The 19,494-nt window shown below is 38.0% G+C and overlaps 1 protein-coding gene across 4 annotated transcripts in view; it reads right to left on the bottom strand.

Annotated features, from left to right (window-relative positions):
- USP22 (ubiquitin specific peptidase 22) overlaps positions 1-19,494 on the bottom strand; it is a 113,398-nt gene that overhangs the window by 14,770 nt on the left and 79,134 nt on the right. For all 4 annotated transcript variants that reach the window (XM_042798419.1, XM_032989045.2, XM_032989043.2 and 1 more), the window contains 2 exons: positions 12,788-12,957; positions 5,688-5,835 (listed from right to left, as the gene is read on the bottom strand). In XM_042798419.1, coding sequence (XP_042654353.1) covers positions 5,688-5,835; positions 12,788-12,957 — 318 coding nt within the window. The remainder of the gene's footprint in view (positions 1-5,687; positions 5,836-12,787; positions 12,958-19,494) is intronic.

Consider the following 19,494-nt stretch of genomic DNA (forward strand, 5'->3'; position numbering starts at 1 on the left):
TTTTGTTGGAATTGTGAAGAAAAGCATATTGTTTCCTTAAAATGGCTCTTGAACAAAACGCTCTAAAATTATATTTCAAACATACGAGGTTCAAGTTGGAGGTTATCAGACTCAATCTCAGGCATTTCTTGGTGGGAACTTCAGCTAAATCTTACTGAATTTAAGATCTTTCTAAGGTCTCAATTATGCTAAGCTAATGAATAGAGCCTACAGTATAGAGACTCTCCATGACCTTTTTCACCTTTAAAAAAAAGATCACTTATAAGCTTTAAAGACTACATGCGGATTTTCAAAAAAGAATTTAATGTTCTTTATCCTTGTTTTTAAAGTTCCGCTTTTCCTTTTTAAAGGAACAACATGCAACTGCCACGTCCTTGTAATCTCACCATTTGAAACATTATCTCCCTCTGTTTTGTTCTTCTTTTTGGGCTTGGGGGGCTGGGGGGTGGAACATAAACAGAGAAACAGTGTCTAGAGATTCTTCACTGGACTACAGGTAATATCCCTGTTGGACAGCTTTAATAGACAGTCATTTCCACCTACGGGAGAGAATGAATACTCCCTTTTCAATTATACAAGTCAATTAGGATCAGTGACAAGAGGGTCTCAAAAGAATATTCTGTGAGCTTGTTCCCAGCAAAACAGAATGGCATTACCCACTCAACATTATTTCCCATGACATTTGGTTGGAGAGGAAGGAAAAAAAAAGTAAGATAACCACCTACTCACACTTGTCAATATGTAACAGATGCTGAGAGGAGGTATATTATGCAGCTGAGAACTAGAAGCTGCTAGATTGTTGTGCTCAAGCTAAGGTTCTCTTCAACATTTCTGTCTTACCAAGTAGGCTTTAGTTTCATACATTTTTGTTTTTAAAGCTGGTCATAATTCCTACTGGGGAAATCAGCAGCTTCTTGTAAGAGACTGGTCAGCACAAAGCTAAACCCAAACTCAAAAATACATCAATGTATACAATAATGTAAATATGAGAATGGCAGAAAATTGAGTTTAAAAGTTTGGATTCAAATTAAATGCAACTCTTTAAAAAACAAACTCAAAAAACAAAACAACAACAAAAAAACCCACACAGAAGTCACTACTGCATCTGTGCAATAATTAAGCACATTGTGTTCAAATATACAGACATTTAATATACTACTAAAGGTAAATCACACATAACTTTAAGAACAGCTATAGATTACTTTTTAACATTCCTTTTGGTTTTGAAATAAAAATAAAAAAGTTTTGCCTCCAACTTCCATTATGTATCTTAAATGAGAAAAAAGAATTTTAAAATTGCCAGATTTTAAAAGGGACGTTTATCAAAACAAGACATTAATATTAACTTTTCTACTTTACTTCGGCCCCCAGTGTTCAGAACATGTGCTTGTTACTCTTTATGACCAAGCAGTGTACACAAAAATTTATATAGAACATAGCAGATGACATGTTTCGCAAGCATATGCTTTATCAGTTCCTAAGAATATCACGCAGAATTCACAGAGCAGGGTAGTGTTTTACTCCCAAATCTCAGCAGAGCATTCTTTTTCTGTCATGATACCTAGCACCAGGCTTCAGATTTGATTTATAGCCGTCCTTGTTAAAGATGAGTGCAAAATGCTTCATGAAAACCAGATAAATGAGGAATAACCAGCTTTAAAGCACTACTCTTTGTTAGACAACTGAAAAACATTCACTGAATAAAGTTTGGGATAAAAATATAGGATTACTTCTTGCTTTTTGTATCTCTGTGTACAAATGCCCATCTCTGCCACTCTCTGCTGCCTGACTGTTGCTGCTCTTGCAATAAATAAATTAAACAAAAAAACCCCCAAACACAGCCAGTGATTTCACTGGGCTGAACATTAACTTTTGAATTGCAGTCTTGCTCCATGTAAGAAAATTGCAATTCTGGTCTAAGTTTCTCCAAGTTTGAATATGTCTGAGACAAAGTTAGTAAACAATAAAGTTTACTGGAACCTCACTGTCATGGGAGTTTGCAGAATTAGAACCCTGATCTTCTTCCAGAGCACTGTTAATTAAGATATATCTGTCGTGTTGACTAAAATTTGACCTAATGCTTTGCAGACTGAGCAGAAATACCTATTATTTACATTCCTCTAACAAATGAAGAGCTCTGGAACTCCTGATGTATCCCACATGAAGAGTGAGGTATACTCTGTATTTGTCCTTCATAGAAGAGTCTAAGAAAACATGCAAGAAGCAACAGATCAATGTCTGATCATTTTCAGCATCTTCTATAATCCAAACATATTCAGAGACTAAAAATCAAACTTAAGCATTTAAACATCTAGGGCAACACATGCCAAAAGTCAAGGTGAATGGTTAGACTTTAGTACAAAGAAGGTGGCCATTACCTCCACAGGAAGGCTGGCTATAGCATTACCCTGGTGAAGACGCTACTATCTGATATAGAGTAAGCTTTGTATCTCATCTGGAAGCTTTTGTGGTGAGAAGGACCACAAATACCCATGTACAATGACAGTGCAGGACTGTGAGCACTATTGAACCAGCAAGAAAGACTGGAATAGCACAAAATGCAGGTACAACTTTAAATGTCATTTATAGCAGCAATGTTGGAAAAAGAATTCAGATTCAAGAAAGCTCTTGCTTTTTTAGTTGGAGTATGCATTTAAGGACAGACCTTGTATACACTCTGGGTGAATGGTAGAGAAAGAGGAGTAAATAATAGCTTAGCATTTTTTTTTCCACCAAGATACTACTTTCCCGTTAGACTATCTTTCTCCAGCTGTTGGAATGAAAAATAGTGATGCATAGGCATGACAGATTCGATGTCTTTTATTCAGAAACATTTTAAATTGCTCCAGCAGCATAGAGGAGCCCTGCTAAGTGTTAGCAATATGCCCTGAACAGATGCCACAGCTCAACACAGCAGTGCTGGCACAAGAAGAGCCATCATCCCGAGACAGGATTTACATGTGTGATCACACAGGTATCCCAGGCTTCCCAAACTTCACAGATGCCACTAAAACAAGGTATATATTCAACCAATATTAAAAAACCCAACCAAATTAAACAACTACCTGGGCCAGCCAGCCCATATAACAGTCTAAGGGCAGTTAAATTTATGCTTCCTAGGATGCAGTATTACAAAACTTAAATGCACATCAAAATCATATATTTTGCCTAGTTTAGGCAATGCCAGCTATCAACGACAAGCATTTACAGCTTTCTCTGACTTGCATTAGGACACTTCCCAGGAAGTTGAGTAACTGGAATGGAAAGGGGATAAATGACCAATGTCAGCCAAGCAAGTACCACTGGATATTTATACAGTTCTTAGGATAAGGAACACTTTCATTCGTTTTGGTGGCTGAAGTCTTGGTGATCATGAATTTTCACCGTGACTTTACTTTACTGTGTTCACTTAATTGTAGAACTTGATTACTACTGACTGGAAGCTTTAAAAGCTTTTTTGATTCAGTAAAAATAAATATTTAATAATGGCTGGGGAGGCATTATTTACGTATTGTAGCTTTAGGATATATTCTCAGTAATAATATTTTTACATATGTATACTTCACATGTGTGTGTGTGCATACATAAGTAAGTGGGAAAACTTTCTCATTACATAGCAAACTAGTTCATTCCAAAAGTGGTTTATCATGACCATACTTGAAATTCTGGTTTAGATTAACTTGTTTGGTTCCCACACAACTGCTCAAACACTTCTTTAAATTTACCTTGATGTGGTATAGATTATTTACCATAGTTTAATAAAAGTCTCTTCATTTCTTCAGAAACAGAAATTTTAAAACCCAGGTACACAGATGTCAAGGATCTACTGCTAATGCCTTCCCACCAGTAGCACTGTAACAGCTTATTTATGTCCATGCAAGCAGGCTCAAACTTAAAGATATCCATTAAATAACTGAATTTCAGTCCTTGTATTGAATGTACCTTTCCCACAACCCCAAAAGTTCAGTACTAAAGCTGTAAAGCCCCCTAATTCAACCCAAGCTGGCTGAAACCATTACAAAACTTGATACAAATTCAGAAAGTGTTTTCAACACATCTGTGATACCCAACAATTAGTAAAAGAATCCACACACACACACACATACTCTTTCCAACAAAGGATGTCCAACGTATTTTTTTCAAAGTTTTAGGACAGTACAGTTTCATTTTCATTCCAGATGGAAAGGCCAGGCAGAACCAAGAGTAAAGAAACTGTTGAGAAAGCTTGGTTTTGTTGGTAATTCCAGAAGATACATCATAATCTTCATTTAAAGCCAAACCACACTTTAAAAAAAACAAAACAAAACAAAACCCTTGTCTTTTCAGATTCTTTATCAATTTCAAAGGAGCGCAGGGACCTTTATTGCTCCAAGTATTTTCTTTACAATTCTGAGAAGAAAATACTACCACTTCATGAACTAACTGGGAAGTATAGAAGAAATATGAACATCATTTTATATCAAAGATGATAAAAAAGCTTCAAGATTTGTTAGATCAACAGTTCAGAAACTTTACAGGAACCAAGAAGTATTTCTGTTTGCAGCTGAGTTTATTCAGTGATAAGGAGAGGTCAGTATTTGGGTAGACACTGTTCTGTACAGCACTTTAACACTAGTTTCATTAGGCTTATTGAATTTCAGTTAGTGACTGTCAAATGGCAGATACTAATAATTGCAAAAGAACTGTTCTATGTACTCCTGTCCTTCGAAGTAATCTTTTTGGAGAAGACTCTTTTGGAGGACACCTATTACGAATCTGAACAAGCACATCTGCTACCATGTAAGACAATCTCAAAGATAAAAGCAAGACTTTGAAATGTTTCAAAGAAGCAGTAGCAGCCTTCCCTTTGATAGTCCTTTGATAGACAAAAAAATAACCTCTAAGTGGCTTTTCTAAGAGCACTAGAGGAAAGTTGAGTGCTTTAAAGCTTATTTTTAGTGACTAAGGATTTTTTTGTTTATTTTTCTAGTATCAACCCTACTATTTTTCCACTTACAAGAATAGTAAAAATTTCTCTGCTTAAGTGAATCAAGCTAGATTAAACATTGGCAGACTAGGAAATTTTCAGTTCAGGTTTAGTTCAGCTAACTAACACGAAATACATAATTTCATATCATCTACCAAATCGGTTCAAGACTTAAAGACTTAATCTCCAGAAGCATGGCAATGAATAATTTTACTGTATTATACAATTATGTATTTTTATATACAGACTAATAAAACAAGATACCAAAACCAAATACTCATTTTTTTCCTTATTCCCATTTCTGTAAGCAATTTGGCATCATAAATACAGTAGGATAATATGCAAGCAGAACAGCCATAGACTCCTCTGTGTTATTTTCATCAGTCTCATGACACACTGAGTAAGAGTTCTAACTACCTCAGGTATAAATAGAAATAAATTTAAAAGAAAAGACAGTGACTCACAACCAATAAGAGAAGAACATGATGGTGATTCAAACCAATGTACAGGCTTGTCTGCTTCTAACTCTAGGTAACTTTTGACAGTGGGCATGGTTTATTTATTTGTACATCTTTTCCTTTAAGGCTACCAAACATTTTAAAAGGAATTTGCTAAGACTGCTGTACTGGAAGACACTACACTTGATTTAAGAAGAGATTGTTCTACCTCCTTTTGATCCAATATTCCTTGTTGATTGAAGACTCAAGAGTACAAGCCTTACCTTTGCAGTGTCTGTGTAGCACATCTAATGCAGCAATGAGGAACTCGTGTGCATCTTGTTGCTCGTACCCTGCTAAATGCCGTGCATGAGTCCATACCAGGTGCAATAACCTATATGGAATGTGAGGAGATCGGTGCCCAGAGTAAAACTGCTCAAAGCAAAGAAAAGGACATGACTGTTAACATGTTACACAGCCTCAGTTCATTTAATTATTAAAAACTTAAATGAGTTCAATTAGTCAAATAAATTTAAACCATTTAATTCTGCTGGCCTTAATAATAAAACACAAAGACAGTATTTTATCACAGATTACTGAAGAAGTGATCTCAGAACTGAGCACCTCAATTTTCTCCCTTGAAATTATTTCATTTTGTGATGGATTAGCCTAAAATTAAAAAAAAAAAAAAAAAGGGGGGGTGTGTGGAGGGAGTGGAGGTGGTGTGTAAGCAACACTCAAGCACCTTACTGATACCACTGGCTTCTAATAAAAATAGTCGAGGGGGGTGGATCCTACATTTGCAAGAGATCAGCAATTTGTTCACAAATTACATGCCCCCCAAAATCAGGAGAGACAACGAAGATGAGAATATTAGATGCCAACTGTCAGCCGACCCCTGAACCAAGCCACGGTAACACACTTCATCCAATGGCTGTGAACAGTCCTATCTTATGGAAAAATTTCTATGGGGGGATAGCAGCCTCATGCCAGTATGGGCCTTTCACTGTGTAGCTGTAACAGCACAAGGCTTTAGAAGATACTTTATGCAGCACAGCTGTTTGCAGAGCCGAAGGTACCACTTCATTCACCTATCCCCAAAATCAGCTGCCTGTTACTGCTCCTGCAGGGCTGTCACTGCCCAGAGATCTGGTCCTGGACCAGCTCCTGCATCTGCTTCTTAATCTGCTTCAGTCAGAATCTGATGAGCTGGCTACAGTAGTGACTGAAATTGCCCCAGGTGATTTTGCCAGAAGCATATTAGAGAGTGCACAGACAAATTATTCAGTCAGCAAAACCATGATGTGAAACACCACTTCTGAGTGGTGACACACAGCTGGGGAGGTAAATCAGCACAGAAGAGGAGGACAGAGAACTGCCTACAGAAAATCATGCTGCCTTTTTTTTTTTTAAAAAAAAAAAACAAAACAAAACAAAAAAAAAAACCAAAAAAACCCAAAAGCAGCCAGGTCTCACTTAAAAAAAACAACACAAAACCCCCAAACAAACAAACACCCACAACCACCCAACCAAACAACCCCCCCGCCCATACTAAGGGTCCATGTTTCCCTGGGTTAAGGCTCAACTCCCTCCTTTACCCTCTTCATTTCTATCCAAGTGCTACAGCTGCAACTCTTCTACTTTCATCTTCCTGGGTCCTCACTTCTGCTGCTGCCAATTCTGGCATCCAGAGTCTGAGACTAAAGCTAACAGTCCCCTCTTGAGCAAGCTGACTTCTGTGTCTGTTCACCGTGCACCATGATACCAGCTCCAAAAGCAAAGCAGAGATGCTTGTGGTGTCCCTGCAGGGAGCCAGAAAAGGCCCAGGAGAGTTTATTCACTTGGCTTTCAGATTGTATTTAATGAAGTAGCATTTTATTTTTAATAAGTGAAAATGTGTAAGTCATTTTGCCTTCCCTAACACTTGGAAAAGTTATTTGCCAGTAAAGGGTGCCTGCAGCACCACAATTATGTTTTGCCAAGATCCTATCAAATCCATGGTGGCTTATTTTCCGTTACTCTTCCCAAACAGAAGACAGTAAGCAGCAAATACACAGAACAAAAATAAGATTTAAAACCCCAGCAGTATGTAATTTCTCACTCTTATTGGAAAAGCAGGCCTCCTTCCCCAGCCCTAAGTTTCTTCCTGCCCAGTCTGACAGCATTTTGTGTCAGTGCAAGGACAAGCCTAGATAAAACATACAGTATTTTAAGGGACACGTATGCAAAAGGTAGTAAAATGTTCTCATCTAGTCCTCGTATGTGTAGGGTTTTCTAAATGGTTTTATTTTCTTGCAAATAAATTTCTTCTTTGCAAGCTCCGCTTTTTCCAAACAAGAAGATATACCTCTGCAGCCAAACAACACAAATGCTTCTATAAATAAAAGGATCAATAGTTAACTCTGATGCCAACAAGAATGACACCAAGGGACTGGAGCAGTAGTATGGTAATTGAAATCTGCTGACGCAGCTGCTGCTCAACATAATTCAGGGAACTGCAGCAATAAAACTTCTCTGTTCTGTCACTCCTTACAATTAGTCCCAGAGCTCTCCGGTCATTTTAACCAACAGCACTCTCCGTAATTACTCCACTGCAGACACTAGACCTGCCAGCAGATTTTTACATTCTCTGGTGCTTCATTAGGATTAGAAGACTCTAACAAGAAGCTTTATCGAATTATTAGCTTTTATCACACCGAAACTAGAAACACACCTAGTAAGAATGCTGTTGGATATACATGAGGGTGGAGGAAAGCTTTACTACTCTAATAAATCAAAAATGAAACAAAAGAATCTGAGTGCATTCAATAGCAATATTTTAACTGGAATGTATGAAACAATCATCCCATCTCTGTCATTTCCTCGTTGCTGGGAAGAGCAGCCTATCAGAGCCGTTCCAATCCACAAAAAGGAAAAAAGTCCATGTAAAGTCTTATTCAACCACTATTACACAAACCTCTTCATTAAAGTGTGCAAATATAAATAATGATTTATTCCCAAGTCACCTTTAAAACACTTCAATGGCACAACTCTCCCAAACATTATTTTAAACAAATTTTCATTTAAATTTGTTTTCAATTCAGCAGTATCAGTTGTTTGTGTTGGAAAGAACTAGGTTCAAGCAACTGGAAAATGCTTGGTAATACAGTGTCAAATTGCTGTTCCAGGAAAAATAATAATAAAAAAAATTAAAAGGAAAAAAAAAAAAAAAAAAAAAAGAAAACAACCCCAAGCCAGGATTCAAAGCCCCCATTCTTACACACAACCTAAGTGACATTAACTTTTCTTTTTTGTACTTAGAACACTTGCTCTTGGATTCTGAAAGGAAGAATCTATATAAGGGATTTAAAGGATTCTAGGCTTGTAATTTTGCATTATTGTTACCAAAAATATACAGATATCAGTCAGGTTTAAGAAAAACCAAAACCAAACATCACCACCACACACATCTGTACTTGTTTTTCCTCCTGCCAAAAACACATGCACAGAAGTTTCCCAATTATGTGAACAAACATACATTTGATCTATCCTGTGTACGTATCAACTAAACTGCCTCTGAGCTTTGTAATGAAGAATTTATAGGCATAAATCCTGCACCAGGCTCCAGTCCAATTTGAAACTGGTTCTCAATTAAGACTTTAAATGTTCTGAAAATTTACAATGGATAAAGGGAGTGGGTAATGCATGTGCCTTTCAGAATAAGAGAACACGTACCAGGTTTCCCAAAAAACAGCAAAGGTTCAAGAATCAGAAAAAACATTTTGCTTGCACACACTCTGTATGTTCTATACTTATTTCAGAGAAACAATTTTACCAAATCAGCACAAACTCCCTATTTTCCATGACAAAATGCAAGGCCTCTGTCTACGTAAAGAGCCTTAACTACGTTGTCTCCCTTGTACCTCCGTTGGAACTTATTTTATACATAAGCCATTTCGACAGTGTACCATCTTAAGATATCAAAGCCATAAATCATCTCATTCTTCTTCCTTTTTGTCCTCACTTCTCAACTCTGTATGTAGTTGTGCTGTGCACCTTGATTGGCTCATGAGGATGAGTAATGATGGGAATAAAGGCGGCTTTGCTCTTTACATCTCTGAGGGGATGCACTGCCTTCTGCGATATTCCCAAGTGTTTCTGTTATTCCAGTCACAGAGTACACAGAGATACAGATCTGCTAATTCTACCATTTTGAATGGTCATTCTATAAAGGATTTAGATAAACCTTAGGGTGTGGACCATCTTGAAATTAATTTTCATTGGTGAGGCAAAACTAAAACACAAATACCAGTAGGTAAAAAGTAGTGCACAAACCCTTTCAGCCAAAAGGCTCAATGAACGGATTCTGTGTGTTCTATCTTCCCTCCATCCAGTTTCACACTATCTGTTATTCCCAATTCCTTTTCATTCCTTTTCTTATGCAGTGTAATTCATGTCATGATTCTATTGAGAAATAGGTTTCAAGTAGCACAAATGAGAATGTTAATTGATGCAGTCAGATATTTTTAAAACAAACAGAGATCAATGCTTGGCATATTTGCAAGAAAAGCTACCAGGAAAAAACTCAATTCTGAGAACCATCTGATAGTCATTACTCACCACCAACCTACTTCAAGGTGGAAGTACTTTGTAGCTTTCTATTTATCACAGAGAAATCACACAACCTATATAACTAAATGATCAAAAAAAAAAAAAAAAAGGGGGACAAGTGTTTTCTGCTTAAGAAGCAAAATAGCAAAACTTGGTTATTTGTGTGTACTAAGTTTCATTTAATGTTCAAAACAGTCTCTTTTTCTCCTGGAGAGTTCTTACTGGCTTGCATTCACCAGCTCCTGTGGCATTCCATTTGCCTAAGATCACACCTTCAGAAAAGAAGGGTGGAGGGGAGATGAAGTTAACCCTTGCCCTGATCATTTGTCACTGGGTAAAATGCCTTGGGATAACTACATCAGTTAATCCCGGTGGGAAAGCTATGTAAAAACAAGACAGAACCTGAACCAAAGTTTCCCCAGTAATTCAATTACACAGGAATTCTTAACCATAGCACTGAAATCTCCACAGGTTAGCACTCCTTCATTCAGACCTAATCTCTGCAAAGACAGTGTAGGAATCTTCATCATAACCACTGCATATAGTTGGGACATGAAAGATAACCAGTCTGCTCCAAAAATGCAAGATTTTGGTTTTAATTCTGAACGTAGAGAAGTTAAATCTCACTGGGAAACAGAATTTTACAATGAGTGCTGACAGAGCTATAAAAGTAACATGGTATATGCTGCTTGCAAGTTAAAATATACTGAGTTGGTTACAGACACTACAGTTTTGTTTGTGGCGGACTATGGTCTAGTTTTACTTCAAGGTGGTTGAGTCACTTTTAGTTGCCCTCCCACAGCACACAGCTGCAGTATTTCAACATGAAATAAGGACAGAGACTACTGTAACTGCTGTCTTCACAGTCTGTATCATAGATATGGCTCTTCACTCATTCAAATATCCTCATGTCGCAGAACATTAATTATTAGAACCAATGCAAGCATAGGCATGAATTTTGATCGGGGAAGATGAAGGCTGAGATTCCCAAAGTTGTGTGTGAAATTAAACTTGATTACAATTGAAACTAATGCGAATGCTGCATTTAAGCCCCATTTTGAGTAACAGCCTGTTCCTTTGTTACATGCTTATACACGGTCTAGCAAAAGGCATCCCAGGCCATCAACAGGGCTCCACATACACAAATAGAAATAAAAATAATTACCTAGACAGTCTTCATCTTTCCTCCAGCCTCTCAATCTGTAACGTAATACTCATTTCCCCTTTCCCAAGGTTTTTTTTTTAAAAAAAACACATGTGTCTAAACAGAATGTGGTAATACTCATTTGAATTAAGACTTTATACCACAGTTTGATGAAAGAATATCAAGATTATAATAGTACCTTTTTTTTAAATAAGCAAATAGGTTTCTATATTAGCAGCATACAGAAACTGGTATTTCTATACCATGACTGATTTTTTTATCTAGGCAGAGTGGTATTTCTCCATTTAACTGCACATCTGGTTTCAATAATCCTGCAGCTGCTACCTATTGGTATGCCTGCCTTTTGTTTTTACCTCCTTTCCTGACAGACTCAGGAATAATTGAAAAATAAATCAAAAGATAAGAAGTATAACATACAACTAATGACTGATAAGCAGCATGAAAGGTTGCAAATTCATGCAAGTGCTGAGTATGAGCTGAAAACGACTTTGTACTGGAATGGCTAGGGGGGACTTTACCTTCCATATATGTTTAACTCACCTTCAGTAACCAAAAAGAATCACCTCTGGTGAAAAAGGCAGAGAAGCAAAATCAAATTGAAAAATCGCAAGATAAAGGTAAAGTCATTTGAGGTTGGTCTCAGTTTGAATGAACTTCTGTGACAGGATATACACAAAAGATGTGCTCTGCGTACCGACATCTCCAGCTATCTTAAATGCTCTGTGACAACACATACTATAGCTTTTTTTTGTCTGGTTCATTGTTTTCGTTTTTTTATTTACCAAGAAAGCAGATCTATCACTGAGGGAAAGGCACAGAACTGGATTTGTTTGTTTGCTTGCTTTTAAAGACTCATCTTAAAACTAGAAGCCCATGTCTAGCCATAGTCCTTACATTACTGATGTAGAAATAAGATAGTTAATAAAGTTCTATGACTATTAAAGAAAAGACTTTGCTTGTGTCATACAGCACAGACTAGACTTACAGAGAAAGGCACATTGCAAAGCCAGTCACCTGAGTGAGAAAGGGAAAGAAGAGGAACATGGTACACGGAAGGTACAAACAGTACCAACACATTTACTTTTCTACATCTTCCTGGCCATTAATGGGTTTCCACGTAAGAGATGACAGCAAAGATGTTTCTCTCCCTTAGAAAGCACTGAATCGAAATCTTTAAAATATTTACACAGACCTATGCAATCCGGGGCCTTAAACCACAAGGCTATATACTATTGCTTTATTCTCACTCCCATTATCACCCAAAGAGCCTGTGACATATTTTCCAGTTACAACTTGCACCTTTAATTAAAGCACACATTCAGCTTTTAAGACTAAAGACTTGCAGATCAGTCTCAGAAGAGCAGGCAGCACTGTAATTATTTCCAATATCAGCTTTGTCTAAACAAGGGTAACTTAAGAGTAAGACTTAAAAGGCCGATAGTTTCCTTCTCAGCAGTTTGTTATTTCTGACAGTAGGGTCTCAATCTTTACTGCTCTGTTGTGCCACACCTTGAGAGGAAACAAAATTTGCATTCCCTTTATACTTGCAAATAGCACACAACTTCTTTTAGGGTAAGAAACAGCCAGCATCTGTGGAAAGGCGATGCAACTGTGGCAAACAGCACTCACCTCCTGAAAAAGCGTAGACATTTCACAGACCAGACATGAGCTGGGGCTTTGCATTTCACATTTGTGCCTGTCGGAGAGGAAGAAATCTCGCAGCAGTGGAGTGTGGGTAAGTGCCTGGACAATACAGTTCATAAAACATGTGTTCCCAAGATTGATGAGCCCTCGTAGACCTATAAAGACAGAAGGGGGAGGGGATGCATAAGCATTATCAAGTTAACAAAATGGTATATTTGCATTTTTATATAGTTTTCACAATATTGACAAAGATTTACTGTATATGTACAGCTCCAAGTAGAGAGTTTTACATTGTTTTAGGTAGGCTATTGGTTTTGATGTACTCAAGTCACAAGCTGCCGCAAGCTTTCTGAATTACACTAGTATCTGGTTTTTAAATTCTCAGAAAAGAGGAAACCTCAAAGTACAACACCACCAATAGCATTATTTTGCAATGGCTATTTTGCCATGCATCACCAAAACATGTCCCCTCCCCAGGCTGAAACCAAAGTGCAATGACAACAACTGGTAAGTCACTACAGTAAGAAACCAATACACTTAAATAAATCAAAAAATAAATTTTCCGACAGTTTAAAAGGCTTTCCCTCATGCAGGTCACGAAGCCAGAATAACGTTTTTTTACTGTTATAGTGCAACAATCATCTTTCTAAGACAAGCAGCAAAGGGAACAGCCTTGACAAAACAAAGTCAGGCTGTGACATCCAATGCAGACTTAGCATATCCCTTTTTTTTTTTTTGTACAAAACCCAAGATTCAAACAAAACCTTAAAAGAGAAACTCTGAACAATACTAGTTCCACACTCATTTTAGCTAAGTCAAGCATTAATCTACAGTATACATCAAAAAATTCAACTTGGCATAAGAGGATTCATCACACCTTAAGTCAAACGTTCAGTAATGCCCAGAGACGATTTCTTGTGCTTGGAAACCAAGATGCTTAAAGGAAAGCTCTTTTGTAGCACAACAGAAGAGAGGTTAGGAGTGGGGAAAGCTTTTCAGTCATTTGCAAAGTCTAAGTGAGAAGAAAAACATGCTCAAATCCTTGAGTATTCTTCCAAAATGTTAACATAATACCACCATAGAGGAGTGCTAAACGAGGAAAGCATCAGGTGGACAAGAATGCTTATTTTTAATCAAAAACTTACTTTGAAACAAGATAAAAATGTACTGATAGATACAATTCCGGTATTAATTTAAAATTAACATAGTCCTCTTCTGCAATATAAATGGGATTTCTACACAACCAGTGAACAAAAAAACCCAGCCATTACTTGATAGAGAACGAAGAATTTCCTTGCCATTCCATGGGGGGGGGGGGGGGAGTATCAGCTGGCAATGCTGTGGTAATTAAAAATGGTGCAGTTCCCTTGCAGTACACCAGATAGTGCTCAAAGGGCTCTTTAGCATCTTTCAGCAGGAGGAGGTGTGGTCCAGTTGCTACGTTACCAGAGAGAAACGGCACTACATCAGCTTGAACTGCATACTGAGCTGCAGGCGATGGACACAGAGCCCTCTTAATTTTTTTCCCCCCCTGTATCTAATGCAACACCGTCCTCCTTCCAACAGCTTCCTGTTGTTTCTGTTTACTCAAAGTGCAGGACAAAGTTTCTCATTATATTATAGTAACTTCTACTGGGCAGAAAGCTTACTGCAATTATTTGCTTTATTTTCATGCTGGGAGGCAACAAGTGTACGCACAACATTAGCAAAGTGTTAAATAGTTAATTTGTTGTAGCAGCTTGAAGTACGGTGTGATGCTTCAACCCTGTACACAATCCTATTTCAATCCCCAGTCTACAATGTCTGTGCAAACAGTGTCGCAACAGAAAGGCGTTCATGCCGTGCAAGTGGAGGAATGTTTGGTCAGTACTTCTTGCCTACCTCTCTCTCTCCTGTATTTTCCATTTAAAACTCACTGGATTTTTTTAAATCATGGACTGTGCAAATGGAAGCCTGTAAGGCTCCCTGGACATTCCTGAGATGCACCGGAGTATTTTGAGAAGCCGATGAGCCTCTCCCTATTTCTCCCTGTGAAACTCAGTGCCTCTGGTTAGTGCCAGAATTCAAAGTCAGCCTGCACAGCACAGAAGACTGGTGGAAAACCAGCACTACATCTAGAGACTCGCCCTATCGCTTTTTGATAGCTAATTGAGCAATCACAAGTGAAAGCAAACACATAAAGGCAGCTTTTTGGAATCATTTATTAAGCATCATTTATTACATGCCTGTGGCTGGACCTTCTTTCCCTGTGACCACAAGAATCAAATCTTCCTCAAAGTTGCCACCAGAAGACTAGTTACAGGCGCCAGACTCAGAAGGCTCTCTTGCTTTACTCTAGTTGCTCAGCCTCTTGGTGTCAGTTTCTCATGGGTCTAAATGGAGTGCTTCATGCGCTATGACTTCACTTGAATGAACCAAGACAAAGTAACCTGCAAAACAGACAAGGCTGAAACGTGAATAACTCCAAACCCTAATAAAAATCAGAAAATGGTGAATGTAGCAAGACATGAGAACTTACTTGGCTGAAAAGGGAAAAAACATAAAGGAGCATACATCAATCTTATTCTTCAGGGAGCAATAACTGCAGCTGCTATACTGTCTCAAACTGATGTTTCCAATGAAACAGGGATGATATGAAATAGGGATGTTGCACTGAACTACAGCTAAGATACTGAGTAACTAATTGCAGCATCTTGGAAAACATCAAAATTTGATGTATGTAAACTAAAGAACTGACAGAACGCCACATTCTCCTGTGCTTAACTTTTACGGAAAAAAAAATGAGTTTTGCTGGAAAGAAAAACAGCTAAACATTAAAGCCTATACAGCATTCTGGTCAATAAAATAATAAGAATGTAAACCACTTGTGTCTGCCACACCTATTCCCTCCACACTAACAAAGCCTGGCAATATTTAACGGGAATAGTCAGCATTGCAACATGTGGGTCATAAATTAACAGAAAAATAACGTTCCAAAACCTCAAATTCAGCAGTCCACTTTTGCTAGCATCAACAGTTGTCTCCACTAGCATTTAATCAGCGAACAGTATTTGTACAGAGGAGTGGGCTAACTGTCTAAGGATTGCCAACAGGATCCAACCTCTAGTAATAAAGCTGTGCTACTTTGCAGACTTCTGCTGTGCTTCACAGTGTTATCTTTATTTCTGTTTTTTTATGAACTGTTTCTGAAATGAGCAAGAGTAACCAGTGAAATACACAATACATTCTACATGCAGATGTGGGCTCTTGTGTTAAGTGTAGTTAAGGGAAAAGCACTGGTTTACTTCTGAACCTTGCTGATGTAAATGTAAATATTGGAATAAATTAATATTGCTGTCAAGACCAAATTGTCATGTACCATAGAAAAGAAAATATCCTTTAATCATCATGCATGGTGTATGATCACTATTCTCATTCTGTCACATGCTGGACAGGCAGGGCGTAAGCAAAGAAGCAATAAATCTACTTCTGCAATGCCCTGAACACAGGTAAACCCATCTGGGAAATTCATTTTACATTTGGTCACAAAACGAGGTTCTAAGCAGCTGTCTTACCTTTGTCAGCTTCAGTTCTTCAATCTTCTTCTGGTAACGGGTTTTGTTTTTTTCAAATGCTCAAAGTAATAGATCTGCAATACTGGGCAACAGCGCTTGTTGTGATGCAGGGAGATCTAGAACACTGGTTCTGCAAGTCCACCCACGCAGGCGAGATGAAAAAATCAAAACAAGATAAGGAAATTCCACTTCTCTGTGAAATGCAACTGTACAGCTATTAAAGGTGGGGAAGTGGGGAAATGAGAGGACCACACATGAATACAAAATACAGAAAAACCAATCAGGTGCCTATCTTGCTTTCCTGCAAGAGGTTCTGTTTGCCTCTAAACCTAAGTGTCATGCTGGAATAGGAAAGAGAGCAGACAAACCAGTCTGAACAAACATTACCACACAGAAACCTGTGATTTATTTGAATGAAGGTTCTGGAAGCAAGAACATAGGTCACTATAAAACGCAATTTCATGAGACAATCAGGAAATCATTCAGATGCACAAAAGCATAACCAGCTTGAGATCCATTTTACATTAAACACAGGTTGGCAACACCTTAGAGGAATTTTTTGTCCCCTACCCCCAGCCCTCCCAGTTCCCCATCTGGTGTTGATGTTTCCCTGAAGCTCCATCAGACAGTATCAGAAGTCAGTGCAAGCTGAGGAAGTGCTCACTGAAATATTTAAAGAGAGTTCAACATAACCCTTGGAAGCAAACAGCATAGCATGGCAATGACGATTTTGAGAACAACTTTGGGTTTTCATCCTATGCTCATACAATGGGAATTGCAACATCATTCAAGAGCATCTTTCTGAAAACGTATTTCAAGGGAGAACTGCCCTATTTCTTAGCACCTAAAACAAAAACCAAATTCTCTCTCAGCTCTCAAGTTTCAGGTGCAGACCATACCACACGACCAGAATGTATCTGTTACAAACACTGACCCCAGCCAGGCCAATACACTACTGCCCCATTTGCATGCCAGAAGCAGCATAGTTTTGCTAATAGGGTTAGTGACAGCAATTATTCTCAAAAGATAAGTCCTTTTGAAATAATATTTTAAAAAGTAGCCATTTCAGAAAGCAGCAGTATGCAGATACGTGAAATTACAGGTCTTCACAGGAAAATGCATGACATTCTGTGAAAGTAGTTATCATGTGAGTTATCAAAACAAATAACCATGCAGTTTTAGTGAATTTATTCTACACCACTTCAGCTGAAGCATCCCTTCCCAGTGGCTGCATGAAACCCACAGGTAACTGCAGAAGCAGGAATACTGAGTCTAATGTATTAGAAAAGGTTTTTTCAGAGGCTTTTACAGCACATTTTTTACAAACTTACCAATTACACACTTAGGTATTAAATTACTTTGACAACACTTTAAGACAAAGCTACATCAACTTTTGCTGCAGCCAAATTAAATGAAAAAATTTCAACCACATGTTCTTAAAAATTAAACTTAGCAATTCAACATCTCTACCTCCAGCAAACACACAGTATGCAACCTACCATAGAAGAAAAAAAATAATCGGGGGGAGGAGGGTAGGAAAAAAGAAAAGGTGTTTGAGCACAATCTGAGTTTCTGAAAATGCATAAATTGTATTCTCTAAACAGTTTTATAGCTTCGCCTTAGAATTTGTAAATAATTAATTTATTTTCCTTTGTTTATTCCTAAAGGGCACAGTTTGACCATGTTAAGTTCGTATTTAAATAGGAAAATTTGGTGTAAAATTCTCAAAATTTATCTTGGAATTTCACCTGAGTCCTGCTGACCACATCTTGTACTTTTTCCACCACTTCTAAGATATAAGGCAAAAGTATGAATTTATTCCTTATATTCCTTTAATACCACCATATTCAGGTATTATGCCTTTTTTATATTGCAGGGAGTTATCAAGACAGAAACTGGGTTTTTTGCTTGGTTGGGTTTTAAACACTGCAAAAATAATATTCAAAACTATTAAAAAATAACACAGACCCCAAAGAGCTTTGATGAAGAACACAGAAGGATGGAAAACATTTACGTGACCTGGGACAGGGCTGAACTGAAACACCCGTCAGCAACTATACTGTAATGCTTTGCTGGGAGGAAGCCTGCAGCAACCGGGAGGCTTTGCTATGGGCTTTGGTTCCAGTGCCTGCTAGAGGAGCATATACAGAGGTGTATGAAATGTTTGGGGATTTCCCCATCCCTTTTCACATATATTTCAAGAGCTAATAGAATTAATAATATCCTGTTGGTTTTTAGGCCTCATGAGCAGTACCACCACAGGAAGATGCAGAGAATTTGAGAAAACAATTTAAGCTAAAGAGCTCTGCAAGTACAAACTTCGAAACATCTATAGAATTCAGAGTATGGTCAAAACCTACTAAAAATAACCCTGAAATGAATACGCACTGCCTAGAAGCATGTTAAGGGCTACATCCTCAGAGCAATGATTTCACCAGCAAGTTACACACTTGCACACAATTTGCTGTTGAAGTGGAACAAAGGTGGTCTCTCATGACTGCAGGTCTAAGACCATACAGTCAGCGACAGCAATGCAGAGAACTCTCAGCTTTGCGGTGAGGCTCTCGGGCAGTCCTAAGCGGCCTTGCGGCCCTTCTGCTGGTGAGAGGATACTTCAACAACCTAAAACCCTGAACAGAGTTCCTTCAAGTCAATAGTTATTTTTGCCAGATGTTAAGGGGTTTTTTGACACACTTTTGACACCCAGCCCCCTCCTGCCCACCCCCCAATCAGTTAATAGTGGGTCTGCCAAATACCTACAACAGGAGTAAGTTACCGCAGTGCTGGTTAATGTAGCTTATATTCAAGAAAAAGCCTGCACAATGACAAAACTATTCTGTCAATCCAAAAGATTTTCCAGAAAGGGTAAAAATTTAGGAGATACAAAACACAGAAGAAACTTGATAAAGAAAATGCATAATGCTGAAATAACATGAATCACTCAAGATGCTAAGCCATTATAAACTGCTGAGTTGCAAGCAAGACAACAGACATTTGCAAGAGGCTAAGCTTGAAAACACTGTGCATCCCTAACACTGAACCTTTCTAGGCTTTATATAACCAGCAATCTATAGAAAAAGTACTAGGAAGGTAAAATGGATATGTAGTTTTGGAAGACTAGACTAAAACAATTCACTT

Source organism: Tyto alba, unplaced genomic scaffold (assembly GCF_018691265.1).
Source record: "Tyto alba isolate M040663 unplaced genomic scaffold, T.alba_DEE_v4.0 Super-Scaffold_28, whole genome shotgun sequence".
NCBI classification, from domain to species: domain Eukaryota; kingdom Metazoa; phylum Chordata; class Aves; order Strigiformes; family Tytonidae; genus Tyto; species Tyto alba.